This window comes from Falco peregrinus, chromosome 12, assembly GCF_023634155.1.
Source record: "Falco peregrinus isolate bFalPer1 chromosome 12, bFalPer1.pri, whole genome shotgun sequence".
NCBI lineage: Eukaryota > Metazoa > Chordata > Aves > Falconiformes > Falconidae > Falco > Falco peregrinus.
This window is the reverse complement of record NC_073732.1, coordinates 15,745,741-15,771,233: the sequence shown is the minus strand read 5'-3', so window position 1 is coordinate 15,771,233 and position 25,493 is coordinate 15,745,741. Positions and strand designations below refer to the sequence as shown.

General features: G+C 45.5%; 1 protein-coding gene across 2 annotated transcripts in view; it reads right to left on the bottom strand.

Moving 5' to 3' along the window:
- Positions 1–25,493, bottom strand: part of ATP13A5 (ATPase 13A5) — a 35,611-nt gene that overhangs the window by 6,158 nt on the left and 3,960 nt on the right. Inside the window, exons 2-25 of one of the 2 annotated variants that reach the window (XM_005237799.3) lie at positions 23,740–23,913; positions 22,489–22,635; positions 22,195–22,265; positions 22,038–22,118; positions 21,486–21,555; positions 19,167–19,301; positions 16,794–16,866; positions 15,857–15,988; positions 15,087–15,257; positions 14,695–14,852; positions 14,218–14,406; positions 13,954–14,015; positions 10,909–11,059; positions 9,553–9,630; positions 8,322–8,478; positions 6,796–6,913; positions 6,083–6,207; positions 5,757–5,920; positions 5,088–5,210; positions 4,201–4,280; positions 3,173–3,215; positions 2,222–2,331; positions 1,429–1,525; positions 325–397 (exon numbers count right to left, since the gene is read on the bottom strand). In XM_005237799.3, the coding sequence (XP_005237856.2) occupies positions 325–397; positions 1,429–1,525; positions 2,222–2,331; positions 3,173–3,215; positions 4,201–4,280; positions 5,088–5,210; positions 5,757–5,920; positions 6,083–6,207; positions 6,796–6,913; positions 8,322–8,478; positions 9,553–9,630; positions 10,909–11,059; positions 13,954–14,015; positions 14,218–14,406; positions 14,695–14,852; positions 15,087–15,257; positions 15,857–15,988; positions 16,794–16,866; positions 19,167–19,301; positions 21,486–21,555; positions 22,038–22,118; positions 22,195–22,265; positions 22,489–22,635; positions 23,740–23,913 (2,782 nt within the window). The remainder of the gene's footprint in view (positions 1–324; positions 398–1,428; positions 1,526–2,221; positions 2,332–3,172; positions 3,216–4,200; positions 4,281–5,087; positions 5,211–5,756; positions 5,921–6,082; positions 6,208–6,795; positions 6,914–8,321; positions 8,479–9,552; positions 9,631–10,908; positions 11,060–13,953; positions 14,016–14,217; positions 14,407–14,694; positions 14,853–15,086; positions 15,258–15,856; positions 15,989–16,793; positions 16,867–19,166; positions 19,302–21,485; positions 21,556–22,037; positions 22,119–22,194; positions 22,266–22,488; positions 22,636–23,739; positions 23,914–25,493) is intronic. The other variant, XM_027787225.2, reaches the window with a different exon arrangement.

Here is a 25,493-nt window from a genome sequence, read left to right as displayed (position 1 = left end):
TCACACCAGGAATACACAGGAGAGCCAGGAGCTGAAATTACACTGTCTGAGCCCCACTAGCAGTCACCAGAGCAACTGCTTCTCTTCCAGTCAAGTCTCACACCCAAACCCTGTTGGTTACTTACAGAGTTCTGCCACTGTGTTTGCAAAGGACTATGAGCTGAAGCCCACGCTCTGGGCCCTAGGAATTGGTCTATCATCAATGGTTGCGGTGTTACTGACAGCAGAGCTTGGCTTCTCCTTTTAATTTTTATCGGGAAATTCAGTCAACTGTTTACACTCAGACTCTCAAACAGACATAGCTGGCTTCCCTGAGCTGCTTACTTGTTAGGCAAACCAGAAGGGTAATGAACACATCTTGTATCAGATACTGGTGATTCCCAAAGATTTGCAGTTGCTGGAACAAAAACAGGCAGCACTACCTGAGAACGGATGACAGCTTTGACAATAAACTGTACCGTGCAATGCTATTTCAGAGCCATGGCATGCCAGAAGCAGCTGCCTCACAGCCCTGATGCAACCCCCTGAGGACTAGCAAGGCCAGCTTGCCAGCTGGGTCCCACTGAAGCCCTCACTGATTCATAGCACTTGTGGGTGATCCAACATTTGAACGTGGCATTTGCATGTTTTTCTACCCTTCTTCCAGCAGATACCAGTGCCCCCTGCACCACTTCGAACAGGTCACGCGCTCCCAGCCCACAATAACAGCAGTGACAGCCAGAGTTTCACTTTGTGCCTGGTTTGAAATGTCTTTGGGTAGTTGCTGCGGCCAATCTAGTGGCTGGGGAAGGTGTTCTCACGCAGTGACCCACCAGCAGTCCCTCTCTCACCAATCCTCGGCTGCACCTTGCAGGTTCACAGCAGCTCGCTGTGTTTTTTGCTCTTCACCTTCTGTGGGACTGTGCGCAGAAGGTGCCCATGAACTGAGGCAAGAGACGTGGCCCAGAGTAAATCCATACATTAATTTCCTTCACTGTTTCCCTTCTTTGTATTAAAATTTTAAAGGATTCATCACATACTGGTGACACACAACAATAATTCTTCCTTAACTACCCTGCTTCAACTGCCTGAGACATTTATTTTTCAAGCTGCATTTCCAGCAGAGAGAGGCAGCTGCTCTTCCAAAGCCCCCATTTTACAGCAAGTCCTGTTCTGCCTCTGGGCCTCCATCCCCAGCTAGGCAGGACTCTCTCCCTTCTAACTCCCTTTCTTCTTTTGAAAGGGGTGAAGCTCAATCACTGAGCTTTCCCCCCGATTCTGGGGTCCCTACAACCAATCTACCCACCGCTGGTAGTTGCCCAGCTTTTCACATCTTTGTTATTCCTTGAAGCCCTGTATGCCTTTTCTTCCCTGCCGAGCAACACCACTAAAGATAAAAGCTTACAGTGAGCATAGCGCATCAATAAGAGATGGGCATGAAGCACTTACCCAAAAGAGCAGAGCGGTACCAACAAACTGAATCAGGCCGTAAAGGGTCAGGTATTTAACCACAGCGAAGGAAGAAACCAAAGCAGCTCGACCTTCCCTGCTCGAAACACAAAACAGAGCTAAACCCCCCACTTATAACCACAGTATTGTGGTTTTAGCGCTACAGATGGTTTCTGCTTTTAGGATCTGTGTTTAGGATCTCTAAGAATAGAAAACCATTCTAATTCCATAGACAAGTATTTTGGCCTTAAGATACTGCAGAGCCACTTAACCACCCTTGATCTGCAGTGGGTTTTTTCTTTGGTTTTACTCTGCAGCTGCAATTTTAATACCTGGATTAAGTTGCTGTTGCTTTTTCATTACTAATTTGCTCAATATTTCTGGGAATCAAGCACATTTCTACACAAACAGGTGTCTTTGCATACATTTGGTTAAATGGCATAATTACTGGCTGCTCCGTGACTATGTGCAGCACATGGAGATATATAAAGTATTAAAGTAATGGCAAGCAAATCCATTCTGTGGTCACTGTTATACTTGCCCTTTCATGTGACGCTGCTGCTTTGCCTGTTCCAAAAATATCAGCCACCATAAGCAATACTCTCCCAAAACCACAAAAAAAACCTCCCAGCACTTGAACTTGAGTATCAAAACCAATTCAAAACCCCTGCTCCGTTTTATATAGCTACTGAGGACCTAAGTCTGGTTTCTCAGCACCTTTGAGAGCAGTGCATGCCCACTCGTCACCCTGCACGCTGAGCCCAGGCCAGGCAGCAGCACCCAGCAAACTCACCTGATCAGCTCTGGCACACACCGCACGCTGGGGGTTCGGGAGGTGAAAGGCGAGGACACAGATGCCTCCTGCTCTGACAGCGATATCCCTGCATGTGCCGCTTTCAAAGCCTGAAATCCATGGGAGTCAGAAGATGGAGAGAAATCCCTCCCACCCTGCACAACATGTTTACTGGTGCTTTACAAGTTTTGCTTCGAGTATCCTTTGTAATCGATCTTCCTCTATTCTGTGGCCCAGCTGATCTCATTTTCCAGATATCTTCCCTTCCCTGGAGCTTAAATATTTCTTTAGTTCGTTTAATCCCATTATACCTACTTACAATCCTTTGAACCACCGTGTATGCTGTTTGCCACACTGGAGTTTGTGCATATCTCTTCTGTTAAACAGTCTGCTAAACTATGTAAATTACCATTTTATCCTCTTTCTATTGCTTTCAATCCCCAGTTCATATTTCTTTTATTGTTCTCTTATGAAATCCCCAGCCTTGACACCTCTGGTTTAGTGCTCAGGTGTTGGCAATGGACAACTTTTACAAAGCAAGCTAATGCATTATTATCAAATTATATTATGATAACATCCTATATTATTATTGTATATAATTTACCAGATAGATTATAATATATAATAGATTTTGATAATAGGTAATATAATACTTGTTTTTATGGCTAAGACCCTCAAATATACAATTGTATAAGAAATGTGTAAGAAAAAGTCTCTTGCTCCTGTTTCTGGGAGAAAAAACCCCAAACAGTAATCCTCTGTTATCGTGTGTGTTAGTATTTAAAAAAATGAGTGTAGATAGTATTTTACAGTGATGCACTGACAGAGCACACCCACGGGCTAACTTGGGAAATGCTGGTGACAAGTGATGTCGGGCAGCCTCTCATCACAGCACTCCTTAGGCTGAAAGAGAGGAAATTTAACAAGAATGGGAGATGAGCTCCTACGTACCCCGCAGTCATTGGTGCCATCACCACACATACCCACGTAGTAACTGGTGGATGAAAAAGAAGGAAAACACATAAGCCTTGCACATAGCTGATCCCATGGTTGAGCACCCGCTGGCTTAGCCCCAGTGGGTAAATCAGGGCAGGGACTCATGCTGGCCCTGGAGAAAGCAGCGTCTGTTTCCAGAGGACAAGTTGCATATGGGGAGAGACTGGGGCAGAGTACCCAGAGAAAAATTAGGATTAAGGAAAGGAAAAGCTGCCATTTGATTCCAGACAGCATTTTCCCCTTGGTACCCGGGGCCACAGGAAGGGAGCAGGGCATGCACGTTTGTGGCAGCTCCCGCAGCTGCAGCTTGGCTTTTACTGGCATTTTCTCCTCGTCTGTCTTTGTAGATGCAAAGACACAGGAATTGCTGAAATAATGCAGCAGCTCCCAAGCCACCGCATGTGAGGTCGCTCTGAGAGGGCAGGAAACTTCATCCCCAGAGGAAGCACCTCATCACCAATAATTGTTTCCTTTTCAGAAAGGTGCCACATCTTGTTTATGCTCAGCAAGTAATATCCATAGCTAGCATGAGTCCTGTTTGGGGAAGGAAATATTTCCTAATGGGACCTGGAGGAGCATCTTTTGGGTCAAACTCCTCACTACGGCAGGTTGTTTTCAGCTTTGCTAAAGCTGCAGCCTGGACAGCCCCAGCAGCTGTGCAGGAGTTGCTGGGGTTGGGGGTTATTTGTATACGCAGGGCTCTGCCTCTGTAGTTTTCTCTCAGCCTCCTTTCTTTCTGCCTTCTACATTGCACTGGAAAGAAGCAGTGGCTACGTCTGAGCGAGGGGTGCAGGCTCTCCTGATGCACAGGGATCCCTATAGGGCAACTGGGAAGAAGGTGGCCACAAAGGATGCAAGCAAGGGTCGTGTGGGGAGGAAGGGAGGTCCGGCAAAATGGGCCTGGGGCAGCACTACCTGGGACAGTCACACTTCAAGAAAACATGTTATTGGTTTGGTTCAAAAAGGAAAAAAAAGAACCTTACTCAAGTTTCTGAAACTCTTCAATGAGGCTGGACTTCTGCCCAGGAGACATCCTAGCAAAGACAGTCGCATTCACCAATATCTGCAGGGAAGAGCAACAGGCTGCCTTGGGCAGGCATTTTTGCCTCCCTTGCTCGAGCGAGGTAGGATCAGGTCTCCCTGATGGGTGCCTGACATTTGTAAAATGCTCTAATCCTGTCTCCCAAACCCTACCATGGTTTTACTACCCTTAGGATTAGGGTTTCCTCTAACATCAGTTTTATCTGCCCTGTCTTCTGCCTTGCCCTGTTCCGTAGGAGGTTCTGGGAAGCCAGCGACCACCACGCACTCCACAGTGCCCTTCGGAGCAGCCAGGCATTGTGTTTCCCAAGTGCAGAACAGATGGCTGATGACAGCAGCAATAACACTGCTCAGCCCGAGGTTTCTCCTTCCAGAAAATCTGGCCAGAGAGTATAAAATCTGAAAATCTGTCGCAGCAGCAGCTAATTTATGGACTGGGTGACAGGAGTTGAAGATTTCTGCTACTAGATGTGGGTATTTTGCGTTCCTGATGCTCCTGCCAAGCCATTGCTAGCTATAGTAGTGGCACATGGGAATGGGGTTGATGTTTTTAATTAAACTGAAATTGAGAAGGTGACCATGGAATAACTCCACTGCACAGCTGCTCGCAGCGCTGCAGCCACCCCTGTCGTTTGAGGCCTTAGAAGATGCTGAAAGCAAGCTGTTTGGGTTAAACCTCAGGCACAGTGGGAGGGTGCCCAGAGTTGTCAAAATCTGAAGTGACAACGTTACTGCTACCGACAGAAAAACACCTTTCTCCAGCTGGAACACTACTGCCACTTAATAAAACAGGGAGGGCAAGTAAGAGCTTTGTTTCCTCAGAACTTACTTTTGGCAGCAAGCTGTAGAAGTGCTTTGTAATAACCTGATAGGACTTTCCATTCATTGCAAAATGGTAGTTGCAGGTTTCTCCTTCCAAGGTGATCCTTTCCTCTGTATCAGCACATATGTTCTAGAAAAAAGACAGCATTTATTCTCAGACTGAGGTCATAACATGCCATCTCACTTCTGCCTCATAAGCCTCCCACACCCAGCAGCCAGGGACACAGCCTTCTGCAGCAGCCCTTTGTAAATCTTTACACCTGGCAGTACTTGATTTTCTAGCTGTGTTTCCACACGTAACTAATCCCTGTTAGCCACAGGCTGCTAGTTTAGACACTGAAGTCTGGCACAGCAAATAGTCACACAGGCAAGTGTGTATAATTGCATTAATTTGGAACGCTTCAAGCATGATTGAAGTGGCCACTACATCTGCAAAGCTTTGCCAGTCGTTCATGTTGTTCTGAGCAAAGAACCACTGGATTAATTATTTCTCCCTAACACGTGCACGGCCCACACCACACCTCCATATACTATGGGGTAGATACACACTAGCCCCCAGCTTTCCTCTGTTCTTCAGAGCTGCTTCCAAATCCCCAGCAAGGAGCAAGTTATTAGATATTAAAAGTTTTGTTAATTCCCCCGGCACTTGACAGCAACCACCCCTGGCTGTGCTTACATGGGGAGCTGCTGTGTTTGCTTTGCACCCTTCTGCCAGTCGCCAGGCAATTGAAGCTGGAGCAGAGCCCTCTGGTTCGTTCGCTTCCACAAGGATTACTTTGCTGCCCGTGTGAACCATACCCGCATTCCTGGCCACCGTGACAGCTGTCTGCAAGTTGTCCCCTGCAAGGATAGCAGTGAGGCAGGCTCCTCACATCTGCCACAGCATAGTGGAAACCCAGGTGGAGACCATGGACATGCAGTGGAGGATGCTGGAGGAGTAAATCTTTCTCCTGCGTGCCTGGTGGCAGCTAGCACAGCTGCAGAAGGAACCTGGGGATTTACCTGTGACCATAACGCTTCTGATGTGGGCGGCAGCCAGCTCTTGTAGCACAGACTTCGTCTCCTGCTTCAGGCGGTTCTCCATCACCAGGAGGCCCAGGAACACCAGCCCAGACTCTGCCTCCTCTCTTGGAGGAAGGACAGAAACACACACGCTGTTTCCCATGGATGGCACAGAGAGTGAGACTCTCCCTGCAGTTTTTGTTCAGCAGGAAAGCCATGCTCAGTGGGAAACGCGTTTGCTCCACAGGGAAACACAACTGCTACAAGTTCGAGGCAAACAGCGCTCAACAAGCACCAGCATTTCTTCAGCTTCAGCCAAGCTGCTGACCCACTGCGTTACTGTCTCTAGGAAGGAGCAATACAGCAGAGATGCATGTGCAGAGAGGGACAGGGATTTGCAAGAACTGGCTGGCTGAAACCCACAGATTACAGCATATAGAATTTCTATTGCAGTCCCAACCTGTTGCCATATAGAAGCACAATAACCAGCTTTCATTACCCTTTGAGAGCAGATTCAAAAATCCAGCTCAGTGAGCCTTGCAAGAGCAGTAGTAAAGCAAGCAAGTAACAGCGTAACCAGCATCAGCTGAGAGGAAGGCGTTATGTGGTCCAGCTTCCCAACAGGCTTCCTTCGGCCGGAGGGGAGGGAAAGGTTTGGGGCAGGTAGGAAAGCAACCCCACAGCAATACCAGCAACTCATCAGCACACGCTACCTCTCTAGGCTCCTCACATCCGCATCCTTTCCCAGGTTTAGCACTTTATGGGCCAGGGCAATGACTCTGAAGCCTTGGCTTGTGTACGTGTTAAGCTCCTTTAAGAAATTAGCTGGGACTGTTTACAGGAAAAAAAGTTTTATGGTTAGAATACTCCATCCTTGCTGATTGCTTTTCTAGGGTTAAATGCCTGTCCTTTAAACTACCTTACAGTCTTAGTTACAGTACCATGGCCTCTCATAAAATTCAGCTGTTATGTACCAAGGCTGCATACCTGACTGCTCCAATAAATTATCTATGCATCTGTTTTATACTTTCAAAATGCATGTTAAGATGCAGGTAGATAAGATTAATAACTAGGCACAGGACAAATGACTGACTTCATAATTTTGTCCTAAGCTTTACTGCATACATGCTGAGTGACTGCAGAAATTGTTTTTATATTTATGCTTTAACGTGAGAATTCTCCCAAATCTGAAATTTTCAATTCTCTCATCATTCCCATGACTTTAAAAGCAAATAGTTCCTTTTAACTTTGCAGTATTTCATACTTACTGTGTACTGCAATCACAACTTTACAGCGCAGCACCTAATTATTCATTAAGCTGTAATCAATACAGAAACAATCAAGATGGGATAAGAGGAGCTATTTAGAAACCTGAGAAAGTGCAACATAATTTTGAAGACATTTTTCTTGTTGATGTTGCCTTGTTTGGAGGTTTGTGTCATTAGATCTTAGGTGGTTCTAAACTAAATATTTCCGTTTTCCCTCAAAACTGTTTTCACATGTTTTCAGGTCAGTGCCCTCTGAAATAACAAACCACAGAGCCACAGACCACTGGTACTGTGTTGGCTTGGCATCCTTTTGAAATGAGGTAGTCAGTGAATGTGACCTGAGTTTCAAGTTTGCAGACAAATTTGAATACAAACCTAACATACAAAAAAGAAAAGCCTATGTTTACTTGCAGCGAGAGGACAGAAGTCTTGGCTTGAGTGTTAATACCAATTATCCTTAATAACAGTAATCTGCATGTCCAATCTCAGCAAGTTTTCCATTGCTGAGATTTAAAGCCTTTGCAAGCTGGGTCAGTAACTCCATGCTGAATTTACCAGGGCAATAAATTAGGAGGAAATTTAAGAACTTGTACAGTACAACACACTTGCTGTGACACATGCAATTACCATGATCCTACATCTGCTCTGGGTATTTTGATGTATCGACGTTATTTCTGCACTATATCTTCAGCTGATGCAAGTCAGCTAAGGGATGTATAGCAGGTGAACCTCAGGCTGTGCATCTCACTAGCTGTTGGGCTGTGTGCATCTTTAAGTTACAAACAATAAAAACTTGTTTGTAATATTAACTAATGACATTTAGCAAGCCCAAGGCTTGTTTGTGGGAAGAGTCACACATGCAGCTGCAGTGTGGCCAGGGGAAACTTTTTTAGGATTTCAGCCCCAACATAAGCTCTGGTTTGCCTTAATTCCAAATAAACACTGTAAAGTTGCCCTTTCCCATTCTATACCGGTATCTTGTCTGCAAAAGCTGGACACTGTTTCTGGTGCTCCTTTCATGTACAGGTCATACTGTTCCTCTCCAATCTTCCGTGAAACAACAGACATCCTTTGCAGCCCAGAAGAAAAAGGGAATTGATGTAGGATTGCTATTCCTTCCACGGGAGCCTGGAAGAGGTTGGGAAAGTGAGATGTTATCCGAGTCACTGATTACACAAAGCAAATCCATTCTGAACTTTAGCTCATTTGAGTCTTTCTTGCTAAGGTGATTTATTATTACTGGGAGACTCTTTCACTTTCACTGCCTTAGGGCTATGGGACCAGATCACTGATTACAAGTTTATGAACCTTGGTCTCAGCAACTCTGTTGTTTTCCTAGCATTCTTCCCAGGAACCTCAGTGGTTTCCTTTATATTTAACTTGTTTCTGGGCTTTGTCCCAGCCGTTCTCTTAATAACCACATACTAATGCAATATTCCTGGATTCACAGTCCTGGGAACTGGAATTTCATGAGTTACAGTGACATTACCATGGGAACAGAGCAATCCTAGAAACAAGACTGATATCCTTGTTGCCACAGAACTGTCCTCCTGGTATTGCTAGCAGAAATCACACTCCTTCCACTGAGAAGAAGCTGGCTGGGTCAACATTTAGACTGGAAACATAACCATTTTCAACTGTCAAAACACAGCGCTTCCCAAGGGGCCTTTTAAGAGGAAAAGTGAAGCAAACACCTTGCTACTGGGGTTGCACAACCGCTGCCAGCAGAACTCACGGACCCACATCCATTCTTCTCAGTATAATGCCTTGTCTTTACTCACATTGCTTCCTCCTGCAGGCAGACTCACGCTCCAGATGTTTATCCCATTTACATGGTTTCTCTGCTTTAGTTTGCACTTAAACTGATTGTGCAGTTTTATTGTACCAGCAGCTTTTCAGAGTGAGGACTCAGAAGTCTGTACTTTTTATTAGTGCAAACAGAGTTGGAAATTAGTCTTTTAGATCAGTGAAGTCCTTTAGATGTCACTTCAGGAGCAGCATCTCCAATCAGAATTTGCTTTTCTGGTCCTACACTTCCAGGGGGTCTGTTTTGGGGGGAGACGCAGCACAATACCAGGAGTGGTTGAAAGGCATTTTGAAGCCACTAGCCCAGGTAAATGACTAGTGTCTGCGTGCTAGGAGTTTGCACTGGCTGCAGGTTGAAAACACATGATATTCATTCTCAGAAAGAACCAGACTTACTCTGCTGGCCTTTGGCCCTGGTTTAACGATGCAGATGCCGAGAGCCCCATCCTGAGCTGTGCTGGAGTCTTCTACCTCCTGTACAAGGAAAAGTGTTATTTCTGATACTTTTTTTTTTTTTGGCTTCACACCTATATGTTTAAGCAGGGGCAGCAGCACATGGGAGCACGTTTCCCCCTTACTTTTGACATCCAGTTGCAGAAATATTTTGTTATGATATAATAGGTCTTCCTATCCATCATCAGTGACAGCCTCCCTGCAGCCTTGTCCTTAGCAGAAGCCTACATGGCCCTGCATCTTTTGACTTGATGAGAGTAAAAACCTGGGTCAAATTTTGTGATTTCTCTAAACTCAAGTTCTACAAAATTTTAATGTCATATCAATGATGAAAGGAAAGAGAAATAATTATCCTCATCTATCTGGTTTTATCTTCTAGTATTCTGCTTTGAAAAGATTCTTACTGATACTCGGTGCAGAAACAGGGTGGTAATTTTCAGTGTAAGATGTTTTTAACCCTCCAGCTCTGTTACTTTACATGCTGCCAAGGCTCATTCACCCTCATAGTCCCCCTTCTGCTGCCATGTGGCTCTGCTGTTGCCTGCTCTTCCACAGGCGTGAGCACCAGCCTGATGCCTTCCCACAGTGCTACTGTAAGAGCTGCCATCTGGTTTATTTATTGATTAATCTCTCTTGAGCAAAAGGTTGCAGGAGAAAAGATGACAAGGCAGTTAACTGCGGAGACCCAGAACCCCTCCAGGCTAGGATGTGGCAGGGAGAAGAGCAGCCCCTTTCCTTCTCCTGCCTCCTCTCACCCAAGCAACTCTCCACCCCTGAGGTTGAGCTGCAGGGCTCGATCTTTCACCCCTTCCCCAGGTCTCCCTGAGACTTGCTGTTCACTCAGCTGGAGGCTCCAGCCTTGGTTTCTCCATGGGGATATCCCTTTGCTAATCGGAGATAAGAACCTTTAGCATCAGGGCATAAAACCCTGCCTGTACATTTCCTCAGCTGACTTGTGGTCTCTGCACCACGTGGCCAACAGCATGGTTTGATCATTTGCTTCCAGCAAGCAGCAACCAGGCTCCCCCTCTGCTTCCCTACACTCCAGTGTTTCCAAATCAAATTAAGAGAGCAAATGCAGGCAGCCCCAAGGAAAATGATTGCTGGGCTATCAAAAAGCAGCCACAGTGCTGCAAATCTGTCAGGAGGTTTGTAGAAATAACAGCAAATTCCAGCTGATATGCCCAAGACTGGAAAAGAATTTCACCTACAGGCATGTATTTGAGCTTGGCTTGTGAGTAAACCCCCATGGGTCAGATTGGGGTTTTGGATGTGTGTGGAGGATGGAAGTCACATTACCCAGTGTGTGCCCTCAAACATTTTCAGGTCCAGCGGATCTCCCTGAATCTTCTTATCCAAAACAACCAGTGAATGACAGCTCACCATGGCTCCACACACAGGTCCCCAGGGCAGAGGAGTGTTGGATGGGAACTTATGGATTTTCTGAAACCTGATTAAAAGCAGAAGGTTAGTGGGACCACTTATGAGAGGGATGCAGAGGCACAAGTCCTCAGCTAGTGCATGCAGGTGCTGCTCTGCTGCACCCAGTAGAGCTGAGCCCGACACCTGCAAGCAACACACTGTCCTACCCATCCTTCTGGTTAACAGGTCAGATGCATTCAAAAGGCTAAAAAGTACCCGCTAATCAATTGGCCTGAGTTCAGCTTGATATGAAGTAACTGAAATGGTAAAACACCCAGAGGGGCTGGCACAGGAGTCCTGCTTGGCTTTTGCTGTTTGGTGTTATGTCACAGCACTCCCCAAACTATCAAGCTGCAACAAGGTCTTTTACTGTCTCATACCAGCATACTCTTCATGCCAGCCCCTCCTCAGCCTTCTCCTCCTCTCACCTCATCCAGGGCACATGTTCTCTCTTCTCTTTGCTTCTTCCTCGGCTGCTCTCTCTTTATTGGCTGCCCAACCACTTAACAGAACAGCCACAGCTGCACCTTATCTACATCAGCCAACCCACAGCTGTATGTTATCAATATTAATTAACCCAGCCTCATTCCTCTACAGTGATAGGCAAAGCAGAGGAGATGCTATTGGAGAGGAGAAAACTTGCAGCAGGGATCTCAAAGATGTTTGGCAACGTGCTGTAAAAGATTTGTGAAGCTGCAGCATGGAAAGGGGGTGCATCTGCTTGGGCTGGTGCTGTGCACATGCCATGGTAGACAAGCACCGTCAGCCCACCCTCAGCACCTGCGGGAGCAATGCAAGAGAGCCACGAGGAGCCTGACCTTCACTTCCAGCTGTAGATTTTACATCTGCATAGCCACAGACACCAGATACTTGTCCCTCAAACTTTGGTTTTAAAAATGGGTAAGCTGGTTGACTTGAGTTACACCAAGGCACACTGCCAAAGATTTATGCCCCAATTTTTCTGCAGGCAGTCTTGAAGCTTAGTCCCACCTCGGCACTGCAGTACAGACTCAATGCACAAGTCTGGGCTGGCCGAAGGCTCTGTAATTTCATCATGGAAGTTATTTCTCAGAGTCCTCTCTTCTCACACACACATTCCCCTCTAAAGAAACTGGCTGGCTGACAAGCCACAACACTGCCTGTTACCATTTGGGCTGGCATGTTAAGGAGAAATTTAAATAGATTTTATTTACCTTTGATCACCACCAGCATCCCCTGTTACTAGCAAAGGCACAGTGAAATGAATCTGGAAGAGAGCAGTGTGACAGCTCCCAGCTCTATTAAACAGAACAATGAATCCGGGACCTATTGTCCCTCTGGGCCATCCAAAACTGTTCTCTTTCCAGCACATTATACCTTCTTCTCAGCCTGGTCATAATTGGCTTATTAATTAATACTTGAGAGACACTGTGAAACTGCTAAACATCACATAAAACCAACAAACATTTTTATCTTGTTAAACTTACAATAGGATATTTTGTTAAGTTCAGTGAAATTCCCTTACTGTCATTGCCTGGCAGTATTCAGCTTAGCTGACAGCTAGTCTTATAATATGTTTTAAAACGTGAACATTTAAGAAAGTAATTATGCAAATAGGCTAATGAGATCAATGCAGACAGCAAGAGCTCCTCCTTGTGTTTTGGCAAGCCACCAGCACTGGTTCCCAGCTGGGTGCAGGTTGGCTGTGCCTGCAAAGAGAGCTTTACGTTTTGATACCTTACAGAGGATTTACTTTTTTTTTATTACATGAATTTATTCTCATATATGGATCCAGCTTTTTTCTGCTGCTTATGTGAGCAGACACTACCTGAAAAGCTACCTTGGTGTAAACCACTCTGGCACTGCCACAACAGTCTGCCTGCTGGTGGGCTCCAAGCCTGTCCAACATGCACCTACTCGGTGTGGCCTCCCTGATGCACCGGAGAAGGGCCAAGGAAAGATTGTACTGTGTGCCTGTGGTTTGGTCCCACTGGAAGGGTATTTTATTGGTTGACACTTATTAATTTCTTCTCATTAATTTGCATCAGATAGTAATTTTCTCTCTGTCCTTTGAGAAAGTATTGGGAATGTGATTTTTCTCCTCTCGCAATGAATTCATCCTTTCATTCATTATGGCACGATTATCTCTGTGGTGTTGAAGTATCTGATATATTAACAACTACTAATGAAACCCGAGAGTTGATATGGTGTGTGTGATTTGTCCTGGCCACTGCAAAAGATTAGTATTTTGAGTTTGGCATAAGCACACTGCAGAGCTGAAGTCTGTTACTGTATTACAGTAATAAGAATTAAATAGTATAAGGTCAAGTTTAATGTTTATGTAGTGGTTATTTCTTGAGGATTTCAATGGGTTTTGGCTAGGAATTGAGGTGGAGGCTGCCATGGGTTTGAGGGAGTCCCTAAGGACACCTGAGCTTTACACGTCTGATCTGTGGTCTCACAGATTTCTTTCACATCATTTACAGAAGGTAGGTGAGATTTGACAGGCACTAAAGTCAGCAACACTTAATTTCAACAGAAGCAGCATTACCCTAACATTTAAATGATGAAAGGTTTATTGACTAGATTAAGAATATTTATTGAACTGTGCTGAGAATGACATAATTGAAAAGCTCTGTGCATATTCTCTAAATCCCCTCAGGGTAATTAAAAGCACTCATGCTGTTGCTGACTTCTCTTTGCCTTTAATTAGCAGCAACCTTTACAGCTATGCTTGCCACAGCAGTGCCCAAATGCGCTCCTTGGAGGGAAGGAGCCCAGCAGGGACACCCATTACATCCTGCCTCCCCAAACCCACCCGACATCTCTTGCTGCATGCTGTTTGCTGCCGCTCCTTATCCCATGCCACTGCCTCCCTCCTGACTAGATCTTTGGGCAGTACATCCACATGGGAGGATCTTGCTGAATGAAATCCCTCCTTACCGGCTCCCCTCGGCAGGGATGATGCCCCACAGGTCCAGTCCATCTTCTGTCAGCGTGCCTGTCTAAATTTAAATAAATATCTAGTTACCCTGCTGTTGCCCACCCCTTCTTCCCGCGCATCCCCAGAGGTCCTTCCTCGGCTCCCACAGAGGATTTTTTCCCTGGGCTTAGATCAGGGTAGGTGGGATGAAGAAAAAAAAACCATATATATCCCATGTTCCTAGCAGCCCTCAGCATCTTCCAGTGGCCCAGGAAGCGCCTTACTTTGTCAAAGCAAACAAGATTGATCTGCCCGCAGATATTAATCCTCTGTGGGCTGATGCAGAAAATCTTCTTTTTCTTCAGCCTCCTTTGGGCATAAACAGTGCCTGCTGTCAAGGCAGCAGGGATGGCGGGAGGCACAGCCACAGTAAGGAGGAGGAGGGCCATAGCCACCACCTCTGCCACTGGCTTCTGCAAACAGAAAGACAACAGGAGCGATGAGGTGGGAAAAGCTTTCCTGCCCCACTACCACGGGGTTGGACCCTCCTGCCCAGGAGCAATGCACCCCAAGCTCTGCCCATGGGGATGGCAGATTGATTCTGCTTGCTTCTCTCCATCTCTTCCCCACCCCACACACACCCCTACCAATTTCTGGGCACCTGAAAACTGAAATACAGAAGTGAACAATATTCCAAGCATCTCACGTGACCAAGGCTCAGAGCTGGCACCTGCAGCGTGGCGGGCAGCCTTTGTACTCACGTTGTGGGACACGAACACACACACGGTGTAGATGAATCCAAACATGCCAATGACAGAGAGGCCTATGATGAACTTGAAGGCATCTCTGTAGAGTCTGAAGTTTACTGGCTTGGGGTAGAGGATGGATCTCACCAGCTCACCTTTAGCTGTGTTGAACCCTGTGCAAAGACACGCACCATACGTTGCCTGTATGGCATTGCAGCGGCGTACTGCGTCAGTGCTGCTCGGGAACAGGCAGCATCGCACACGCCTTGGCCATCAGGTGGCAACAAGCACTGCGCAGGGACAGCAGACCTGCCCTGGACTTGAACCACCAAGAGAAACCAGCTCTGGTACCAGCCTCTGGGGCTGCCACTGTCCCTCCACTGGTTAGTGAACAGCAAGAGAAATACCAGTCTGCAGCACAACGGCTCTCACTGGTCCTCCGCCCGTCGGCTTCGTCTGTATCACTTCTGTCCCGCAGAAGAGGATGTGTCTCCGATAGTCTTCCATGCTGTGGGTTTTCCAGGGCATTGGACTCTCCGTGAAGGGCAAAGCGGTTTTAGTAACTGGAATGCTTTCACCTACGAACAACAGTGTGCAGCTTCACTTTAAGGGGATTTAAAAGTCAATCAGATTCTGCATACTAGAAAGTGGCAGCACCCTGTAGGTGCTCAAGCTTGCCTGAGTAATTAGTTTGCTGATATACTTACACACATGGATTTATGGTGACAGTCATTATATTTTTAGTTTCAGAGTACATCAAGTGGTTTCTCTGAGCACCTTGTATCAAGAAGCTTGCATTTTGACCCTGAGCTGAGTTCATGCCTCGATGTTTAGGTATAACACTGACCCCTGTGCTCATACATTGCCTACTTGAACAGAACTGCTGCAAAGTCAGAATCCAAAAACTCAGAAAATATATATGCAGTGTATTTGAGTGTTTTCACCTCCTACTCCTGACAGTATATTAATCCTACTGGGTTTTAATGTGGGTAAGAAATGCATATTACACAATGGCAGTGTTCAAAACCCCAAGACAATTGTGAATTATTCAAGCCACAGTTTTTCCACCTCTTGCTGCAAACTATTCTAATAGTAAAAAATTGGCTGTCAGAACAGAGACATCCCCCTGACAGAGAACCTGCACAGGGCTTTAGCATTTTAAACTCCAGTGCTACACCTGTGAGCATCCCTTCATTCACAATGCAGCTTCCATCAATCAGGACCGCATCACATGGGAGAGCAAGCTTTTTTCCATCTAAAAGAAACATATCTCCAGGGACTAAGCAACAAGATTCCAGCTCTTTCCAACCTGTAGAACAATACAAAACCAAACTTTACTTGTGCACAAGTTCTGGGCAATGAAAAAAAAGTCTCAAGGTACACACAATGTCACTAAACTACACTGCATGATTTAAGGGCAGTGCTTCTTAGAAGTTAATACTGGCTGAAAAGCAACAATGCAAAGGTCAGCCCTTGTCTAAACGTCTCTCTCCAAGTGTGTGTCTTCAGTTTCATTTACTTAGTGTCCCTAAAACACCCTGACCAAGAAAACCTAACCAAGGCCTTTACATCCCCCATCACCCTAGCAATTGTCCATCTCAACAACTTTGGGAGGCAAAAATAGCTACAACCCCTATTTTATGGGTAAGGAATTGAGACTCAGGAAAGAAAGCACATACCTCAGGGGGAGCCATATATCTAGACTCCTTGAAAATCACTCACAAGGTACTTGACAAGATTGTGAAAGTAGCCTATTGCAGAGCAGGGAAGCAGGTCTCAGAAGGCCAGAGTTGTTATCTAGTAGCTTGTTTGTGAAATTAAATTTTCCGAGCTGTTCTCAACTCTTAACACAAATTACTAGGTTCACCTGTATCATTACAGATGCTGCAGATACAGATGATAACGTTACAGATGCATCATTACCTCATCACATAGGCTGTACCCATACTTCTCACTGCCCTGCCTGCCTCACCTCCCTCTGCCCCATTCTCCCTGCAGCTTGCCTTTCACGTTTCAGCAGTAGAAACCAACAGGAGCTGTGCAACTCCAGATACATTTCAACATGTTAGTTAATTATACAGGCTGGTGAAGAGAATGAGACGCAGATGACTCACCTTCGCTGTTGGTGCAGACTGTAACCTGGACTTTGTTATGCTCCTCAACGAGCTCATGCAGCTTGGTAGACTGCTGTTGGTGGGAAAGTAATTGCGATGTTGAAACACCAATACTCAAGTGAAGCAGTAGGTTACTATTCAGTGATCATGCTAAGATCACAGAAACTGAACTCTGCTGAGTTATGCAGGGGAGGTTTCGCATTTCTTGTTAGAAGTCAGGATGTGAGATCATTGAGTTAACCTAGAACGAGCTGCCATGGGAACATGGACCTAATTTTCATTTTGCTTCTTATTCATGCTGCTTATCTCCCTCAACCTTCAAGAGGCTATTCCTGCTTCATGTCGGAGAGAGCAGTCTTAGCTGCAGCACTGCTATCTGCAGTCCCTTAGCAGAGGGTTTCTTTGTACTCAACAGTTTTATCCTTGGGAGGTTATCAACAGGGCAACCAAGCTGTAAAGGCTGTCATTGCAAAACTGCCATTGCAAGAAGAAAAACAGGAATTCTGATTTAGTTGGGTGTCTGCACTTTGCCAGTTTTTGCAATCTAACTCAGACAATTACATATCCTGAGATAACGATGAAGTCAACTGTCATTGCAAGGCCATTAGAGAGAATGCCTTATCTTGATTTAGAAGTTGCAATTGCAAATCCCCAAACACCGATTTCTTCATTATCATTGTTCATGTGAAGATGTCAGGATGGTTTGAAGAATATCCAGAAGCCCCAAGCATTGTAATTCGTCCTGCCAAAATTGTCAGCCACACAATAAAACCAGCCTTGCCAAAGAAAGCTGAATGGACCATCTCTCTTCTTCATGCTCTGCAATACCACGCTGGACACCAACACTTCAAGCACAAAGGTGCGCTCAAAGAGATGCGAGTGCTTGTTCAACATGGGAGCACTACTCATCCTACAGATATTACTCAGAGATACAAAAATGCGATGCGCAGCCAACACACCTGTGCTGGCAAAAGCCTCAGCTATTCACAAAGCCCTCGCTGGGAACACTGCGAGACTGATAAAAGCATGCCCTTGGCAGGGCAGCGGGTGCGCCTCATCAGCACAGCTCACCAATGCGCACATACTGCCCAAAGTCCCACGAGTCCAAAGGCCTTGGACCTACGCAGGGAACATGCTGTGCGCCTCCACCAGCCTAGGGAAAAGCAGAGCCGATTCAAATAAAAGCCAGCTCCTGGAAGGGCAAAGTATTGCCTCCTCCTGGGCAGCACTTCACAGAGAAGTTTGCTATGCCACCTTCTCAACGAACTTTTCAAAGGGCTGAATCTTCCTTCCTTCCTCAAAATTCAGTGCTGGAACAATGACTTTAGCAGTGAATTTTGAGGCAATGTGAGCTGTGCCTGGCTCTGAAGCAACACACGAGCATGAAGGACCCGGAGCTGCCATCCCTTCACCCCTGCAACTACCTCTAATTACGTCACACTGTCTGCAGGAACCGTAATTCTCAGTGCTGTCCTCTAACTTTTACACTTTTCCTGAAGATTAACAAAACGTTTACCAGGGCTCAGGAATCCCCAATTAATTTTTGCTTTTGAATCTTAACAATACAGAGGAACGTGATACCCAATATCCAGACCCAAGAGACTAAAACATTGCCCGCCAGCCTCCTGTTCCCGTCGCTTTTCCACATCTATACTTTCATTCACTCACACAGTTTCTCCTTTTTCCCTATGATATTCTTTCTCCATATGATTTTTGCCTTCCCTGTGTATTTAAAGTGGGCTCAGAAATCAAGAAAATGTTTTCCAGATTCCCAGGAAAGGTGTTCTGCAATTCCAGAAGGAAGCACCAGGAACCTCACCTGGCTGCATGAGGATACCCAATGGCAGGCAACTGTTGTGTGCAAGGCTCAGCTCAATCTATTTGCCTCTGCAGTAGAGACTAATGGTTTCAGGTTTATCACAGGTGAGTGCTTCAGGTCAAAAAGTGAATGAGCTGAGACTATTAGAAACTTCTTCCAAGCAGCTGTATCCATGACAGAAGTGTTGATCAGATTTGAGAAATAAAAAGTTGTGTTTCTTTTTGCTCTTAAGATCTGTTACTTAGCAAACCTTAAGAGGAGTGAGTCCTCCTGAAATTTCAGTAGGAGCCGGACTCGCAGACAAAGGCCATCTTCATAAAGTCTTACAAACCCCCGGTGTCAGACTTCAATCTTCTTTAATTCTTGGGAAGTTCAATACCCTCAGGTATGACCCTTCTAACTCTTCTATAGCAATAAATATGTAGTAATACAGCAGCATACATAGCAGTAAAAATATCCAGAAAGAGCATATAAATAGCTACTTGTGTCTGTGATAAATAAAATTGCTAGCAGAGTGCAGGATGGGGAGCAGGCAGGCTGTGCCGCAGACTCACCTGCGTGAGGTTGTACACAGTTAAGCCAACAGAAATGATCGACAGGATTATGATGGCCACTGAATATTCAATGTAGCCTTGGCTCAGCCACAGCGTAAGGGTGAAGGCTTGGAACACGTAGAAGGGGTTTAAAATCTGCAAATGCAAATGTAATGCATGTCAGGGGATGGACGTAACACGTGAGGAGAGACTGAGTGTGGGAAAGGTGAGAACATTTCATTACAGTGCCCAGGACTCTTAAACACCAATTTAAAGGGTTGATTTGGCATCCCAAGACAACATTCTTTCACGGTTATTTTAGAGAATTAGTCTACTCCAGCTCTGAACTTACCAGCTTACACATAGTGGGGTTTGTAATTAAAAGCTGTTGCTAACCAGCTACTATGCAGCAGCAGCTACGCAGGCAACTTGAAGTCAGACTTAAGGGACTTTAAGTTGGTTGGTTTCCCACAGTAGCCATATAACAAAGGTGACCTTAACATTTCTGATTCCAAGTCATTGCTACACAGGAAACACAAAATGTGTGTGGGGTGGAAAGACTGAATTACTGAAAAAGTCTTTAATACTTTGTGATTCAAGAAAGTCACTGTGAATCTGATATTTATTTGGAAGAAGAAAAATGGTAAAGAACAACTAATGGTCTGTGGGTCCATCAGTAAACAGTCTTAAATTACAGCTAGAATGAAGGCTTGATTTCCTCATACTTTCATACTTCTAGCTACTCTACCTTGCATCAGCCATACAACGCCAGTCATCACTCACCCTAATGCATTATGCTAAAACAGGCCAACAGCCCCACTGAAGTCTGAGAATGTAATTTTGGGTACTGTCTATCTAAGAACAAAACAATTAGATGAAGGTTTTCAGAGACTTGCCCATCACTTGGCTTGTCTGAAGGGGCGACAGACTTTTCTGTAGAAGTAGTATAACTAAAATAGCCACCAAAAAAGCTCTCTGCATAAAGATTGGAACTGAAATGAATTATTCATCTGACAAATTTGGTCCCTCAATGAAAATTTAATACTTTATTTGACATTCACTAGGACAAAGAGACAGACACTAAATCAGGGTGCTAGCCTTCGGACACAGAAGCTGTATCTGGACCAAAATATCACAAGCTTATGAGGACCAGTCTGCCTCCAGGCACCACCATTAATATTTCAAACATGAAGCTTCAGCCTTGGATGGAAGTGCAAAGTTCAAATTAAATAAACTTCTACAGTGCTACACTGGAGTTCTCTTCAAAACCATCTCCAGAGGGCACTGCAAGGTTGGTAACATCAAATCCAACCAATTTCAGGTGCCCTGGAGCTTTTCATGTACTTTGCAGGGTTTCAGACAAACTCCACTTAAAGTTCAGACACATACTAGCTTGGAGTCCCAGCATTCATAGCTGTTTTCCATTTTAAGGACATTCATGTAGCATCCGTAGTCCACTAAAGTGAACACAGATGACATGACAGGATCCTGTATGCAAAGTCTCTGCTTACAGGTTGGCAAAAATACATGTCCAGCATTTCTATATGCAAACCCAGCAAGTAACCACCCATAAACATGTCTGTTATCCACAAAATGTGTTGGTTTTGTCCCGTATAGAGGAAGAACAGTCTTGCAGTGTGCCCTTATTCAAGCAGGAAAGAAACCTGTCTTGTGTTTATGTCATAGGAGAAAAGGAAGTTACTGGGCAAATAAAGCAATTAAAAAATAGGAATTCTGCAAACATTTTCCTCCATTCTAAAGCACACTTGCAATTTACACTGCTGTTGAGGCCACAAGCAAGCCCAGCAGCAGCATTTCTCTAATGCTTTTTACTACCTTTGGACTACTAAACCAAGGCTGTTAAAGAGGAACAATTGTGCCTTACTCATACCAATAAAATTTCACTGAGGATCATTATCAAGAGCCCACATGAAAGGCCATAGCTGCTGATGTGGCTGTGGTCAGTCCTAGCAGCTGGGGAAAGCATGTCACTGCCCAGTCACGAGGCAAGATGTGCCAGCTCACGGGAGATGTTCAGTCAGGAGTATGGGCCTACAGCAGAGACAGAGGACATCAGTCTGCCATGCCACTGCTCTCCAGTCCAAGAAGGGACACAGTTATCACAAGGGTAACATTTAGCTGTTATAAGTACGTAGCACCAAGCAACCTCTTAGCTTCCTATTTTTCTCTGCAACCTTCTAATAGCCAAATAGGAGGTTCGCTAACTTTCCTCCATGGCTTATGCCTATGAAGCATCAATTGCCCGATCCCAGAGTGTCCAGATGAAGCCTTCAAAAAACTCCACGCCCATCCCACCGAGTGCAAGTCTGACTTACTGACCTCTTTAAAAAGTAACTTCCAAATAGGACGAATTTCAACTTTGATGGCATTAGGTCCACACACCAGCCGCCTGTAGGAAGGTAGAGAAGAGTTCCCAATGTTATAGCTTAGTCATGTAGGGTAAAGCTTCATGTGGAAAACCGTACCCCAAAAAATTAACACTTGTCTAAACGTTTAAGTCCTGAGGCACCATATGGCTGAGCAGAACAAATAAATCTGTCAGGAAACTATTGGACCTGAGAGGACTTTACACAGAAGCAGAATTTTAGTGTTTGCTTTTAAGGAGATGGCAAAGGAAGCCTGTTATGCCTTGCTGTGCCCTTAATGGAACTGGTGCTGTTTTCCCCACACTCGCCCTGGCACCACTCAGAACAGAGAAAGCTCTACAAAGTGTGAGGGATAACCATTCTGCACCTTTCCCAATGTCACCCGTGCAGTCTGCACTGACTTACTACCGAGATGACTAGCAAGAAGCTCACATGAATTTGAAAGTGAGATTAAATAGGTCACACTGTCATAATTAACTCATGTCTACTCCTATGCAGACCGTACCTGATCGCCTGTTCTTCCCTTGTCAGGCCAGCACCAAACTTGTGGTGTATGCTGTGACACGTGTTGCTGTCTTCTAATGATCTAGAATGAGAGGAAAAAGTTCAGGCAAGGGAGTCCTCTACTGCAAAGGGGTTTATAACAGGCTGCTGGCACTCACCCAACTTTCTTGAACTCTTTTACAGAAAAGTCCCAAATATAACGGATTTTCTGCACCTGGATACACCTCATCTGCAAGACCAAATAGCAAAAATGGCTTTTGACATTCAAGGGAAAACCACCTCACTGCCAGAGAAATGCTTCCCTATGTTTTAGGGGAAAGCTTGAGCTCATGTAAACAGGTTTTGCAGGAAGATGCTGACAGAGCACCCTTGGGAGCCTCCAGGTGCCTTGACTCATATTTTCATCCACCATGTCCCAGCCATCTTTCTTCTCCATTTTATAGATGACTTACCTTTAACTGTGGCTTCATTACAGCTCTGTTTAAGACCGAATCTTTATCAGCTACAAAAGGACCACCTGAATTACTACCAACAGGTAGTACCAATGTGGACAAATCAATCCAGGTCACTTTCTTCCAGGTGTATCTCTGAAACTCATCCTAGAGAAGTAGAGCACAGTTCAGTAACAAATCGAAAATGTTGCCTGTGATAGTTTCCCGATTCTGGGAAGTACATATGAGATTCCCAGAGAACTACGGTACTGTAGCATCTTTTCAATCATAGCAAATGTAAGTCTGTAGTAACAGGGATGCTGGTATCAGTGTTTTAGTACTAATCAGTACAGCACTTTGAAGGCATTCTCTCACAATTATCTCCATTAGCTTTGATTCATGCTGCAGAGCAGTATCTGTGAAGATGAAACTAAACCACAAGGTATGTTTCTACCAGATGCATATTTAGCCTATGCAATCAGACTAGAGCTACTTGGAAGTAAAAGCCTTCTGAAATACCTCTGGTGTGGACATTGAGTCCTCAGCACTAGGTGCTTTGCTCTACAAAACTCCTATAATGCTGTGTTACTTGTCATACATCCATAGCCAAAAGCAGCTCAGCTGTACTGCTACAAGTGCACTCAGACTGAATTGTCCTTTAATCAGTTTAGTCTAATGTAACTAGTTACAATGAGCAATAGATTACTCATTTAATGGTTTGAGTGCATTTATTTTAGGAATATCATTGCAACGTTGAGCATTAAGTGCCTTAAGCATTTGCTCTGCTAGAATTGGGTTGGGTTTTAATTTACATTTATTGAGTCTTAGAATATAACCAATGCCTGAAATCTAGCTCTCTCCAATCCATCTCCGCAGCATTCTCCAATAACTTTAAAACAGAAAGGCTACGAACAGCTACAGCTCCTGAAGATGATCCCTCCACTGAAGCCAGTTGGCTGCACCCCGTGCACAAAAAGGAAGGGAAGAGGCAGAGCTCTTTTACGGAACATGCTGCTGGCAGAGGGCAGCTGCCGGAGCCCATGGGCGGGCAGCAGCGATGCCTGAAGCCTGCTAGGTGCCCAGCCTCCAGGCAGAGCAGCCGCACTCTTGTTAGTGTAAACGTGCTGTTTTACACAGTATTTCAGACTCCGTGAAAATAAAAACGATTGGTCTTCTGAAGCTTAGCTCATCCCTCCTGCTCCACTTACAAAAGTGGAAAGTATTATTAACCTGCTACACCCTGCAGACACCGGGCTAGGAGGGTTCACCTACTGTTGTCCTGAGCAGAACCACATCTGCTTCTTCCAGGCTGCAGCGGATGCAGTTTGCCCACACATCCCACTCTGGCTTCCAGTAAAACAGCAGCAGCAGTGCCCCACAGGAGAAGATGTATCCAGCAATGCACAAGGCCTTTCGGCAGCTTTGAGTTTTGTAACCAAATATCTCCTGTACAGCAAGAGAAAGCGTTCTTTGTTAACAAGTTTGACTTTGGAGATTGTTTATCTGGAAGCCCAAGCTTACTGAAAAGGAAGGGTGGTGACTGAAGCCACTATGACTGCTAAAAATCATTTTTGGAAATGAGAGTTTTCTGGTTCATATGACGTAGTTAAGAATACAGCAGAGCTGCTGAAAGGAGGAGGATGCTGGGCTACTGCCAGCCGAAGACTGTTCTCCTATCAGCTCTCCCAGGATTAACAAAGAATTAACTCCAGCGTGGAGGTTTTGCCACCAAGACTGTAGCTGCCCCTTATGGTACCAGCCTGCCTGCAGTGCCAGCACCATACCGCCCTGCCTGCCACCCAGGTGGGCATCTCCATGTGACCTTAGTGCTGACTGCTGCGACCTACCTTGCAGCAGAGACCCAGAATGTGCCTCAGGGAAAGAAAACTGTGAAGCCCCAGGCAGCTCCTCCCAGGTACCAGCTACCATACCTACTGGTGTGTTGGCTTCCACCACGTACATCTTATCTTGAAAGCAAATATGGAAGGGCTCTTTTTGCTCTGTACACTCTCTTCCTCCAACTTATTCCCCAGATCATCTGTCATCTTCCTTTCTTGCCCTTTCGTTTTGATAACCCATCTGTTCAGTTATGCTCCACTGTATGTGAAGGAGATTGTTTGGTCCACAGCTTTAGGGTTTTTTTCTTGAGAATAATTCTAGATTTTTGTACCCTTTGGTTTTCTCCAAACCTGCCCACAGGGCTAACAATAAATTTAATGCCTGTAGTGTAACTAGATCCTTCCTTTTACACCGTGGGGGCTTTCCCAGCCCTCTCAGCACCCTGCAGGGCATGTGACTCACAGCTGTTGACTCACAGCACCCAGGGATGCCAACATCCCTTTGGACATGTCATCCACATCCAGCACGGCCACAGCTCCCACAGCACTGAGACAGCAGCCATGGATGGACAGGACAACAGCCTGGCCCTGCAGCGACGCACCTCCCATCACCAGCCATTGATTGTCCCTTTGCTTCCCCACAGGCACCAAGTGGGAACTTGGCAAACCCCACCAAGGGGCTCTCTTTGTGCCACCCACGCTATGGCAGGTTTCTCTGGGAAAAGAATTTTGGTTTAAGGCTGAAATGAAAACTTAGGGAAAAAAATTAATTTTTTGTTGTTGTTGCATCCACTGCTGAGAAAAAAAAAAAAAAACCAAACCAAAACCACAAAACCAACAAAAAAGCAAATAATTGCTTTCCACCAGGTGTCTTCATTCCTGCTGCAGTGATCCATTTGTTTCCCTGTACAGGGAGGGCACTTCCCAGCCACCTCTTGGCTTTCTCCCCCACTCCACAAAGCCCAGCTCCAGACAATCCCTGTGACTTCACCCTAGGACTGGTGATGAGGGCAGGAGAGTACCCGTGCTCGGGAGCAGTCAGAGGAAGCAGCAGCATTGCAAAGGAGCAACTGTGGTGCTGCCCTGCCTGTGCCTGGCCCATGCCCTGGGCAACCTGGGCACGCTGCTGGCCCACGTCCAGCTGGCTGTCAGCCACCACCCCCAGGGCCTTTTCCACCAAGCTATTTT